We start from the raw sequence: 13627 nt of genomic DNA, 5'->3' as shown, positions 1-13627 counted from the left end.
TCCATAGGCAAAGATGATGGATCTGGAAGAAAAGAAAAAAACATCACACGCTATTCGAGAACTGGAAAAGATGCTGCCCAAGCAAAAGGTGGCGTGGCAGACAGAACCGGGAAGCATGTACGTATGGAAGTTACTGCGTGTTGTCCAATACAAAGGCAAACGCCGCCGCCTTTTATTAAAGAGACAAGTCTTCCGATAATCCAGAAGAAGAAACACACTGTTTATCCCGGATGTGCCAGGGCTTCCCAGTGAGCAAAGCGGCATGTTCGTTTCTTTGGCCGTTGCGAGTCTGACCTCATCGACATCATTTTGGCATCGTGCCCAAGGCCAAACAACCAGACGCGGCCGTGAGAACTTCCTTGCCCTTCACGGGTCATTGACTCACCCACAAACGTTGATCGTCATGGCCGCCTCTCTTCAAACAATTTGGTCTGCTCGTAAAGCTCGTCCTCGTCTTGAAAGCCCCGCCTGGCGTGGCAACTAGCGCGCGGCCCAACTGAGTGAGTGTGGCGGGGAAGGAGCATTGAAGGGCATTGCAACCGTAACGAGCAGTTTCGTGGCTGGTCTTGGCCGACATTGCAGGCATACTAGCATTCCGGAATGTGTCCAAGAAGCATGCACGAGTGTGTCACCCATCCTTGCGGAACTGCAGACCGAGCGAGATGGGGTGGGGGTTCCATGGTGGCCGGATGCTGCTCACTGCAAGGGTAGCACGGGCTTCGGAATCTCGGTCCAACACTTGTCGATTCAGGCGAGGCGGAGGGTGTGATGCTGGATGGCCTCGAATGACTTCCGATGATGTGCTTGCGGTCAAGCTCACGGCCCGACTGAACACAAGCTCAAATGCCAAGCAACCATCCGTGGCTATTTTGGCGCCCTCCCTGGCTTGATACGTCGGCAAGCCACGTCGAACCCCAAGGTCGCAGGTCAGCCAGCCCAGTCAATCCAGTCAATCCCCTCATGTCTGGTCAAGTCCATCCAATGGCCCCTTGTGTGCTAATCGCTTCGCCCCGCCGTGTCTAAACCGCCCGTTCGCTGAACGCGTGGCCGCCAGAAGATGTCGCGGGTTGCCTCAAGCTGTCCATGGACGGTTACGCACTGATGCCGTCTCTCTCTCCCACTGGTCCGGTGAGTGAACTCGCCCAGCGGCTAACAAGTCTGGAGCACGACCAGCTCCCGAGTCTGGTTTGTGCAAGTGCATACGACGGACGGGAAACATCTCCCGTCTCGCAACGAGGGCGTTCCCCCAATGGCCATTCGCCGTCCAGAGCCCAGGACAGAGCCTCCCGGCCTTATTCCAACGTCAACGTCGCCGAAGCTGCACAACGAGGCTCTCGGAAACACCCGCTTGCTGCCGCTCTCACAAGGCACGAGGACAACCCCGGGCCATTGGTACCGTCGGCTGGTGCGGGGTGAAGAGGAGAGGAGAAATAGTAGCACAGAACTTCCGTCGTCGCCGCCGCCGCCGCCGCCACAACGACGGGTGTCGCTGTCTGTTTTGTGATTTGCTTGGAAGCTCACGCGGCTTTGAACATGCCAGCAGAAGTGGAAGTAGACTTCTTGCCAAGCGAAATGAATCCCACACCACTCCCATATCGTATGTATGTATGTAGGTGCCGCCACCATAGCCCCCATCCCGCCGGCTCACTCGTCTCGGGACCTTCACCCAAGACTCCGGAAAGCTGGCTATCATCAACCAATGCCCTGCCATGGCGCCACCATTTACTACTAGCTCTGCTGGCCAGCTTTTGCACCCGTTGTGGATGTCTCTGCTCAAGCCACCACTCTAGTATACCTGTGGGTAGCTTTGTATCCGACGGACGGCGCAACCCGGGGACTAGATTGGCTGAGAACCAATGTGATCATCAGTCTGTGTGTCCAATGCTGTTAGCGCAAAACGGTCCTGAGATTGGCTTTCGGGAGAAGTTGCCCGCTACTGATATAGTGTGAAATGAGCAGGCCTATTTGGGCAGCCCAAGTAGACGTGAAAGAGACAGCAAGCAGCCTGGGCTTCACTTCTGCTGTGAGCACTCGAGTACATACATACATACTATATCCATGGAGTTGTTCTGATGCAAGGTTGCCCGGGGTGGCTCACTGGCCATTTCAACGCCTACCACAAGTCCGGGTATTTCCACTTGTAGAATTGATGACTACTACCGACAACATCCCTCCGCGAACTCCCCGTCATGTCCACGTTTATATCGGCGTTTGGCTAGCCTGGGCTGCATGTGGTGGATCTGGAGAGCAATCAGTTGCAGGAGCACCATTGCTCGGGCACTCTTAATGCCTATTTGATTAATCCAGGTCCTGTCGACAGCTCTCCATTTTTTTCGGGCGGCTGAGATAGCAAAGAACTCATAAATGACATCGGCTTTCTTACACTAGACATCTGCCGTGACAAGCTGATGGAGAAAAAAAAAACAGCAACTCAAAGGCCTGCGCTCGGACAGAAAGAGCTCCGCAGGGATGTGCCAGCAACTACGCCGTGCTGCGTGATATGTTACAGTCGCGTCTCTGGGCTGAGGCTATTGCAAGTGTCGATTAGTTGTGTTCAAAATACGTGCAGACCAGCTTATCGTAAACTATACGAGGGACACATACCTAGAGGTCATGGCTACCAAAGACTTGGACAAGAACCAGACCAGTGACCTTGCGTTGAGCTCCAAATAGTCTATCAAGAGCATACCAATGCATTGTGAAGCCGGGCAAGTAACAGAGAAGCAGATCATCTCTCGTTACTATTACTACCAAACCCTCGTCTCTACCAAGTCAACCCCCTCCCTAAGCCAGTGTTCTCTTTAACGGGGATGCTCTAAAGCACTCGCATATGCCTCCCGACACAGAGCATTGTGCATTGGCGGCCTCCATTGTCCCCAGCTTGATCTCCGACCTGACCAGTGCAATGGGATAATTGCGCCACTCGACCTATGTACAATACAAAATTAGGCCTTCCGATATCTTCTTGGCTGATGCGCTTTGAGTACTACTGTGGGGGCCACAAGTACTCAACCTCTTTGGAGTCACCCAACGCGACCGGGCGGTCGGGTATTATTATGACCATAGAATGTATACCTGCTGATACCAAGACCATCTTGGATACGACAAAGACTTTGCCCCGAGTTGAGTGAAGACAAGTTTTGCTCGCGGATGAGCGCATGTGTGAAGCTTACGTTAAATATGGTCACGTCCCGGTATAGAAGCACCTCGGGATTCTGGAAACACTTTGTGCAACCTCAGAGACGGCGCCCGGGACGGAGTCGCGCCCGCCTGTGCCCACTTCAGCCGCCACGCTGGTGTTTCGGCTTCGTGCCAAGCTGCCTAGGATGTCAATACTGCACAGGCCACTTGGCCAGGTGGTCAACGTGGCAGAGGTTAAAGCCGTGGAGCGGATTTATAAACAAGAGCTGGCCCAGACGCGTGGGTCTTACATAGCTTGGTCAAGCACCTGGCGAATAGGCTGAATATTTCCTCCGTAGCCTTTCCAGCGTTGTACGGAGTACCCCGTACGCAAGTGATACTGATCGTTCCGATGTAACAATTCCGAGTGCGCCATGGTGTTTGCAGGGAGACACAACAGGTAGAAGTCGCATCATTCCGCAAAAGCGTGTACATACACTGTTAAGTTGTCGCCTGTATGCGTAACACTATAATTGTCTGCTTATATTAAAGTAGTATTCGGGAATGTCGATAAGCAGCAGATCAAGTAGGCCGAAGACAGGTTTGCGTTGACTTTCGGACTAGAGCTGGCCTGAAAACCAGATTAATTCATGGGTATTTACCCAAAGCATGCTGCCGTACTATTGCACTTCCTAAGACGTAAAAGTAGGCTCGGTCTAGTGGTAGTAGTAGTATCACTTTTTGTAATGACTGGATGCGGAGAAGAGGCGAGGTCAATACTCCTCGTCAATTTCGGAACAACCTAAACAAAGGATGCGCGAAATTCCATTTAGTTTGCACAAGGACCTCTGGTTGACAATATTCATTAGCTTGGTTCTGGTTGGTCTAGAGCGGGGAGACCTTCCTGTTCTGACTCGTTTTCCACACCAGATCGGCCATGTGTAAGGAAGCAGAATGTGAAGGTACGCAATCCTGGACATGATAGCTGCATACCTACCAAACCTGCCCTGCCTAGGTGGTAGTAATACTTGGAATTGTCCCAGTGGACACCCGGCTGCTGGGGACATGGAATGACATCCTCACTGCCTTGAACGGTCATCAACGTTCTTCGGTCTCCAGATAGGCACAGTCTGCAGAAAGCTTGGGCCACCTCGCAGGCATCTCCGCCAGTTGATGATCTTGTCGCAACGGCCAAAGTGGACTGTTCCTCTCCACGCCCCAAGACATCGAGAAAGATTGCTGTGAGAAACGTATCATGATTGACTTTCCATGAGCCCGGCGTTTGCAAATTAGATAAACGCAGACCGGGGCAGTCCACTCGCAACCAATCGTATCCCGGGTGTCGTGGTCATGAATCTGGGTGTCGAGGGATCTCGGACCTTTGTGCCGGAAGTTATTTGGACTTCGCGGTAGAGATTAAGGTGCTCCGCATCACGTCTGATCATACCTAGGCCCCTATATTTTTTGTTTATCTCCAAGTTCGGCCCGGATCAATATGCCATTAAATGTTTGGTCGCTCAAAGTTGCCATACTATTTGCATCCTAAAGCGCTCAATCAATTGTCCATTTTGAACATGGGCGAAGTCCAGTGAGTTGGGAGGGGATAGCAGAAATGATCAAGCCCTATAATCTGTTTGCTTTTGAACATGTTTTCATGGATTCTCCCATTTTGGACGACTTGGTTGAACTGTTCACGGCAGCATCCAGTTCCGTGCTACCCTTGCTCTGGCTGCGTCAGCCCTCACATATCATATTTGTCGGGCCCCAGCAATGAGTGCAGTTGTCCTGATGCTAGCCCGGATGGTTTAACCGACTGTGGCTCTGGTGGCGGAGAAATGTGGCCGCCTGTGCATGCGCGTCTGTCACGAGCACGGCCTGGCCTGATGCCCTTGCCAAAGGTTTCCCGGCAGGCTGGTGAGAAACCTTGAACCTGGCACACCAACAGTCGAGTTTGTTTGTTTGTGCAGCAGTGCATGTACTCCGTCCGCTGTCCACGACTAGGTTTCGGCTCACCATGGCCATGGGGGTCTCCCGCACCTGGCTGGATAGCGGAGCTCAGCCAGAAAGAGTTGGTTCGCATTGACAGAGTCCGGACAAATGCTAATAATATCCGGGTAAATTGGGTGTTGTTATTAATTTGGTACCCCGAGCCCATTGCTGAGAGTAATGACCTGCAGCCATTAATCAGACCCGCTGAGTGAGGAGGTGAGGGTTCGTAATAAGTGGCAATGTGGAGATGTGCTGTACTCAAGAAGAAGGAGTGAGTGGCTTATCACGCCAATGTTAAGAAATTACCGCATTATTCAAGCATGACCGGGTAATAACTGACTTCCGAGCATCAGACCGAATTCGACGTTGGGATTTGCGAAGCTGGAGCTTACGGGCCCGAAAATCAGGGAGCAAGGCGCTCAGCTGTCTCGTGATTGATCGCCGCTCTCCGTGGCATTTAAGCAATGCAGGGACTGTAGGCCGAAATGATGGAAGGAATGCCGAAATCTTCTGCCGCAGATAGCGAGAAATGACGATACTAGTACAAAGAGCTTGAAGTACTAAGTGCTTGAGCATGTATGATCGGCGTAAACCCTAGTTGTACACGGGGTTTCGAATAACCGGGTCCGTCGCATCCAGTAGTCGTTAGTTAAAAGGCCGTTGAAGGGCATTTGGTGTTGAAAATGAGGAACTAATATAGAAATCGGCCGAGGCCAGAAGCCTTTAATCGTTTACAGTGTCAAGGGTCGGTCATTTCTGACTAGTTGGTAGGACAAAGTTGTATCAATGGCTTTTATGCCAAGAGTATTATTGTACTCAAATCTTGGGCATATCTGGTCCTCAAGTCGCGCTGCTTAGCTGTTGGTAGTTGAAGCATGACGGTCGGCCCGAAATACTTTATTTTCGCATCCTGGCCGCCTTGCGCGTGTTGCAACCAGCAACACGTGCTCTGTACCCTGCCTTCATGAAGCGTCAGGAGGGAAAGAGCTACGACAAGAAGTACTCATGTACCTTCCCTGTCCTGGAGTCCAGGTCCGAATGCCAAGAGAAGTTGCGGTCATGGCATCACGACATGGCCTGAGTAGCACTTTCCTAGTAGGTACCTACCTAGGTAGGTAGGTATGCTACACGCGGCCATCCTCTTGAATCTACAATAGAGACCCGAGCAAACCTCAGCATAGCCTTGTGAAGCATGCTCTTCCTGCTCTGTCTGCTAGGTGCAATATGGTGTGTCGGGTCACAGCTATCGCCCGCCATATCAGTGCATGCGGTACCGCGGTACCGGCTCCAGCAGGCCTGTATATGCCATCTCATTTGTCGTTTCATCGTTGCTAACTGTGGCCAGTTCCACATCACATCAACAACGGTCCCAGAGCGATGCGACAAGCCTGACGTGGCAATGCGATTGGTATCTGGCAGCCAGTAAAGTGGTCCGGAGCATGTCCCGACCGTCGAGATTGCAACCAAGGAAGCCCTCGGTTCGACTCCAGTAGGACTCCGGTTCGCCGCAGCCGCAGAAGCAGAAGCAGACACAGCAATGCTTGGCGATGTCCATCAATACGATAATACGATACAGTACATATGGACGGTTCAATACACTTTCTTGTCCTCCTTGTCTGCCCTGTCAGAATGAAGCCCACGTAGTATCCCGTTTCCCGGCGCCATTTTGAGTTGAGCCTGGGCACATACAATGTACACACACATACACAAACTACAACATGACGGCAAGCGTAGGCTTTCATGCCTAGAGGTGCAAGCCCGGCTTTGGTCCAGATTCGGAGTACTGAGCGTGCATTGACTGGGTTGTCACCCTCGGAAAGCCACTGGCTCACCAGGAATCACTGCCCGGCTCAATGGCCGCATGACTGAACGAACACCCCAGATGTTAACACTGAGTGACCATCGAGATCCTTGGGTCAGGGGCCGTGTTCCGGCGGCTCACTCGGCTCCAAACCGAATTCTCCACCGCTGATACTTGGGAAATGGCCTCGCCACCTCTCCCCCTCTTGGCCCGCGGATACTGCCGTGTCATTGGCGTAGCAAAAGCTAAATGCGGCATTCTGCCACCACACTGTCGCCCATACGCTATCATGCTTGGCATTGCTATGCTCAGCACGACTGTTACTTTCCATGCACGGCAATAATTGTCTGGAGTAGTTTCTTGCGGGATTCAAGATTCAAGAGTTCTATTGCAATCTAAAAAGTTCGCCTTGGCAGACCCCAGAACGTCTGCTCAAACCAGGCCAAGTGCACCTTTCTAGACCGGGGCCGAAACGCCATACTCCTGGGAGGCCGCAAAGCTCGCAAAAATAGAAGCCGACGTGTGACGAAGGCCCAGCAGCGAGACGCGCCGCGCGCCTGCGTTTAAACCCGGACACTCGACACCTGACACCCAGAGTCAAAAGGTGAACAAAAAGGAAAGCATGGTCGGGTTGTGGCGTACGCCGCCCTGGTTGGCTAAGACAATACGGAGTAGCTTGTTGGCAATTCCTGCTAATTCTGTGTATGCGGCTTGGCTCACAGGTCACGTATAAGTAGTGCTTGGGTGATATTAGGGCTTTCCACTCCGTACTCCGTACGCCGCCTGACAACCCGGTGAAGTTTTGGTTGACACTTGCCGCGACAATTGTGCTGACGACTTTCAGAGAGCTTTGTCGACCTTGGTTTCATCGCGCTAACACGAGAACAGGAATGCCATGACGGGCCGTCACCGCGAGAGGTCGGTTTATGGAGCACCCCTTTGGGATTGGACCTAGCATCAGAAACAGGACTCTGCTACACCCACGTAGTCCAGCGTCTGCCAAAAACCCAAGCTGCTGGAGAATGCACGTGCGCGCAGCTTTGGAGGGTGTATCGCCAGGGGCCTTCTATGGGGATGGATAGAATTGCTTCTGACTCAATTATCGCTCACATCCGGCGGATTCAGCCGGGGGATCTTGGCAGCTCGCTGGCCCTGTATAGTACGCACATACATACAGCAGGTCATTGACGCCCATGTCAGCGAGGACGTTTGCTGCGGAGAGGAACTACTATGACCAGGTCCCGTGTGAACCAAACTGATCTAGTGGTGATATCATGAGGCTGGTGGCCCTTGAGGGGTGGTCCGCAAGACCCAGCATCTCTCTCAGGACACTACATACATACAGACAGCATCTTGCATAGTGTGCGCCATCAAGCGGACATCAGGCCAAATATGGTGTCTCTGACCCCAGCCAGAGCCCCATGCCCAGGAAAGCTTGGCATGCCCGGGCGAGGGCGCCTGGTCCTTCGGCAGGACAGCCCGCGGTCTAGCCGAGTTAGCCTCTGGATGCTTGCTAGACTCGGTATGTCGGGGATCTTGATGACCCTGGTGGCCAGGTTAGGTATGGCGGGCGAGACGGATTGTAAAATCCAAAGACATGTTACAAGACAGAACGACACAGGAAGGTGACGAAATGAAACCATCAGAGCCGGGAGCTGAAGACAAACTGTCAGGAAGATCAGGGCAGTGTTGTCATGTCGGTTTAATTTTGTAGGAGCTGTGCCTTTTGACTACCTACTAGGTAGGCACTTAGTTTAATGCTCCGTGTATATTGTATGAGGCGGAGTTCTTGGGTGAGGTAACGGCTCTTTGCTGTTTGTGATGTCTACACGGAGCCCCCTCCGAAGTTGAGTCGCCATAGATTTGATTGATGAGCGAGGAGAAGGGGGGTTGTTGGTACGCCATTCGACGCGGCAGGTCTACGAGTTTACATCTGTACATTGCAGCACGATATCTCTCGTCCTTACTCGCACACAGATGAAGAGGATGCACCAGCTGGGTCCCACGTCCATCCGACATCCACAGGCCACCCACAAGATATTGCGAGAGGCACTGGTGCCACTCCTGGGTGGATTGTGAGGCGTTGGCAATCGATCGCGCCTCGACCACCCCTTCACGCCACGGACAATCAGGGTAAAGTTGGTGCTCGGGAGACACCAGACACCACACTAGGGAACGGGAGATGAGGACCGGAACAAGCACGAGAACAGACAGACGAGTCGGCTCGACACTGCAAATCGCCGGGCATGGGAGTCATATTAGGACGGGGTCATTCGGAGACCAAGAGGGTCTCTGGGCGCTCTCCCGAATACTGGACAAGGTTAAGATGGGCGCTGTCTGGTAGCTGTTGGCTGCTAGGGCGATGGATGGCATTTGAGCAGGCAGTGGATGACACGCCCGAGGACACCCCAGTCCTGGCTGGGGCGAAACACGTTAGTGGCTTTGGCTGATATCGCTCAAGAAGCACACAGCTCAGTTCTCGGTAGGGTCATCAGAGCCCTGGCCAGACACGGGCACTTGAACGGAGTGACCCAGACCCAGAAGTCAGCAAGATTGGACCAAGGCAAGGATGACGGAGCAGGGTCTGCTCGACAAACCTTCGACGGCCCCTCGACGTGGCCAATAGTTCTTCATGTGCACATGTATGCGCAGATAATATTCCCCGAGTTTTGTTTTAATGGCGTAGAGCCCCAGGTCGTCACGGGCGAGCGGCATTATCCTGGCAACCTGGTACCCTACGTGCCTTCGCGCCTACGCAGAGCTGAGTGCCTGGGCATGCTGATGGTACGGAGTACTACTACATTCCCATTGTGCTCCGTCCTCTCCGTCTTCTCCAGTCTCCCGAGTAGCCACGAGGTAGTTGGGTGCGTGGACTGGGACGGACTTAGCAGGACATAGCGAGTCGTTGCTCCAAGAAGTACTAAACAACTTCGTCCGCGCAAGCGCAGGCCTCGAGTCCTTGCTTGCCCTTTCCCAGCCTGGACCGTGGGAACTTGAAGAGCACTTGAGCCTTCGCTTGCTTCTTGGTCTGCGACTCAGCCTGGTCCTTGTTCACCATTACTCCGTACCAGAAGTAGGGCTTTCCAGACTCCGAGGTCGCCCAGTCCCTCGCCTCTGGTCGCCTGCGCCTGCGAGTTCTTTGCGGGCTCCTTGCCGAACAAGCACGAAGCGAAAGAAGCAAGGACATCGACTCTTCCTGAGACGGTCCCAGGTACCTCTCACGGCCCGCCGGCTCGAAGCTGGGCTGCATAGTTGCAGAAGGCAGATGCCATCTCTGATCTCTGAGCAAAGTCTCACCACGCACACACCGGACGCACACGTACGCACGCACGCACACGCACATCACAACAACAATAACAACAACAGAGTGTTGCCTACCGCCTTGCCCGCAATCTGCGTAGCAGCGATTTCCAGACCGGCCTCATTGCTCGTCGACGACGGTTTCCTTGCATCGTATCCGCCGCTCACCACTAGTCCTGGCTCTGGCTGCTGGCGCGCACCCGGGCCAGAATCACAGCTGTGTCGCTCCTTGGCGCATCTCGTCGGAGGTCGCTGTCGACAAGTCGCACAAGAACTGCAGCGCAACCGGATAGACGGAACTCGACCTGCGCCGCTTTGCACCGCTTTCATTTTGCCGGCTTTCTCATCAGACGGGTAGCCTGGACCAACCACTGCGACGGAACTTGAACAGAACCGTTGACTAGCGAAGCGAGATTTGCATCTTGTCGCATCTTGATTGTTCCGAGCTCTGGCAAGCCACTCCATCCTTTTGCGATCCTCACCACAAGACTCTTGGACCCCCAATCACCAATTTGAGTGACTCGCTGCACCCTGCCGTCTTGAAGATACCGCAGACAACAGTGTGTGTGCTCGTTTATCTTTTTTTTTTTTTTTTTACAAAAATTTCCCTAGCATTCAGCCCGACGGCCTGAGAGAAACCACTTATTCAACGAGCCGGAGGAAACGGGGAACATTGGAAGTGTCGGTGCCGTCGAGCTCATACCACATCGTCATGGCAGAGCCGTCGCACAATCCATATGCTCGATCCCCCAACCCATCCACAAGGTCATATGACTCCTCTTCAGTTTCCTCCGCTACTTCACCGAGACCGCCGTCAAGGTATTTGGGGGGTCTCCTTGGTGCTAGCTCGAGGCCCAACAACACAGCTTCAAGCCCGCAGCCACTTGGCATGACTCCTCTCCCGCCGGTCAACCAGGGATTCCCTTACGGCCCGGTCATGAGTCGGGAGTCCCTCCCATCTGCAGAAGCTGTTATGGCTGGGCAAGGTCCAAACCATGGACACTTGCCTGGAACACCTGGTGGCCAAGCCCAGAAGAGGGCGTATCGACAGCGAAGAAAGGACCCCAGCTGCGATGCATGCCGTGAAAGAAAGGTCAAATGCGATGCAACAGAGACCACCAGTTGCTCTGAATGCTCCAGCCGAAACGTCAAGTGTCAATTCACCAAGGAGACCAATAGGAGAATGTCTTCTATCAAGCAGGTGCAGGATTTGGAAAAGCAAATCGAGAAAATTAAGCGCGAGAATTCCACCCTACGCCGACTCCTGCAAGAGCGAGAAGGTCACATGGACATTGATTTAGACGCGCTACCATCCATTGCATCTGCACCGAAGCTACGCAAGCGACTCCCACCAAATCCCGAGCTGACGAGAGCTAGGCTTCATGTGCGAAACTTCTCCAAGGGCATATGGCAGCCACCCTCACAGCACCGTATATATGCTACATCGGTTCTTGAATGCCCTGCGCCAGAGTTGCCTCCAAAGACCGTCACAGACCGCCTATTGCACTCGTTCTGCAACTCGGCTCATACCATGTTTCCCATCATTCACATGCCGAGCTTTCAATCCGCGGTGGACGACTTATATAGAGTCCATCCTCCACGCGCCACGTCTGCGTGGATCAGCATGTTCTTTGCTGTTCTTGCTACGGGCAGCTTGTTTAGCCCGGAAGCTCCGACGACGGCTACATTTTATCGACCAGCCGAGTTTCTGGAATCTGCTCGCAAGGCAATGGACCCATGGAATAATAACCACGTCCTGGATAATGCGAGAGCTCTCGTGCTTATCACCATTTGCCTCAATGAGATGAATCTGAAGTCTGCTGCTTGGAACTGGCTCGGAAATGCTGTACGCGTTGGACAGGACTTGGGGCTTTATTCTGAATGTGGCTCTTGGTCAGCCATCGACACAGAGATGCGGCGCAGAACATGGTGGGCCACCTACATCTTGGATAGAACCATGGCGACCGAGATGGGACACCCGTTTCTCATTGACGATGCTGACTGCGATGTGTCGTTACCGGTAGCCGTGGACGATCAGTACCTCCGCGAAGGCGGTACGCGTATACCCAATGGAGCGGAGCCCTTGACGCATTCGCTACTGGCGGTGATTCACGTAGTGCGGTCATATACAGCGTTGGTAAAGGCGTTGGATCAGCCATTTCTCTCTGCGACTCAGCTGACCACGTTCGACAACCACTTCAACAAATGTCTCAGCACATTTCCTCCCGCTTGTGAGCCCGGCAGCGCTGTGCCCTTGGCACCTCACTTTCTGGCTCCCCTTGCTTATCTCTTCCATGCCAGACTGCTGCTTCACAGGCACAACTTGTCGCCAAGCTGTTCACCGGAAACCCGCCTCGCCGCCGTAGAGAATTGCACCCATGTCGCCTTGGAAACTGCATCTCTGATTGATCGAACCAAGTCCCCGGCGGATGGAGCAACAGCACTTCTTACTGTGCACATCTTCCGCTCAGCGTTGTTTTTGTTGCTAACCGGCTATCTTGATCAAGCCATTGTTTGTATCAGAGCTCTGGCTGCTATCGATGCTCGGCGTGACGTCTCGATGTCGTGTGGTCGATTTTTAGCCTTTTTCATTACGACTTTGGGTGTGAAGCGTACCGACTACGCATCCTACGTATCCCGTCGGTCATCTATTGATCAGACAGAACTCAATTTGTCTCTCGCCCGTGATGAGGAGTTGCTAGTTTATGTTTCCACCGATATTCAAGCTTCTCCGAACCGGTCCTGGCTTTGGTCGTTCCAGGACTTCGATACGGCTTCCCCGAAGACAGGAATGGGTTCTCAAAGCCATCCCGGCACAAGCGAGAAAGTCCTTTTCAGCTCTGAACAAAGAACTGGACTGAACGAAGAAGAGCGCAGAGATTGGGTTGGATGGACCAGACTGGAATCAATGGCTCGCGGCATAGGATCGGTAAACGTGCCATACCCGCCTCCCTTACCGCCCCCACAGGTGAAGAGCGAATCGCCCATCGCAAACGTCGAGCTTCCAAGACTTTCCGAGACATCCCGATACTCTGTTGGTCATCGAGTCGATGCTAACCCCCCTGGTCCAAAGCGAGGCGCCGAACGCATTAGCATCGCGAACATTATTTGATTTTGGCGCAGAGTGTTTTATCTTGCACTGCATAGCACAGAAGGAGAGGCATTAGCCCAGCATCTTGTGTTGTTTTCATTGGGGGGCACCGAGGGAATTGTAACCATTGTTACACGTTGTCCCCAACCCCCCCTTTTTTTTGTCGCATTCTTTATTCCTTTGGATGCGTGTCATAGCTGGCAGTGTCATTTTGGTCGGCATTTTTCAAAGAGCTTGGAGATACCACGGAACTTATATGTGCGGCTGTCTTGTTTATGAAATGATTGCTCTCAACACTTTTGTGCTAATTCCCCTCCGTTTTCGTA

At 53.1% G+C, this 13627-nt stretch overlaps 1 protein-coding gene across 1 annotated transcript; it reads left to right on the top strand.

The window, feature by feature from the left end:
- Positions 1-10922: 10922 nt before the first annotated feature.
- On the top strand, positions 10923-13322 carry MAA_01726 (Zn(2)-C6 fungal-type DNA-binding domain protein; the record flags this gene model as incomplete). The annotated part of the gene is made up of 1 exon (XM_007819724.1): positions 10923-13322. One exon carries the CDS (start codon positions 10923-10925, stop codon positions 13320-13322), a length of 2400 nt encoding a protein of 799 aa, XP_007817915.1.
- Between the last annotated feature and the right edge of the window lie 305 nt (positions 13323-13627).

This window comes from Metarhizium robertsii, assembly GCF_000187425.2.
Source record: "Metarhizium robertsii ARSEF 23 chromosome Unknown MAA_Scf_1, whole genome shotgun sequence".
Taxonomy (NCBI): Eukaryota; Fungi; Ascomycota; class Sordariomycetes; order Hypocreales; family Clavicipitaceae; genus Metarhizium; species Metarhizium robertsii.
This window is presented reverse-complemented; position numbering and strand designations above follow the sequence as displayed.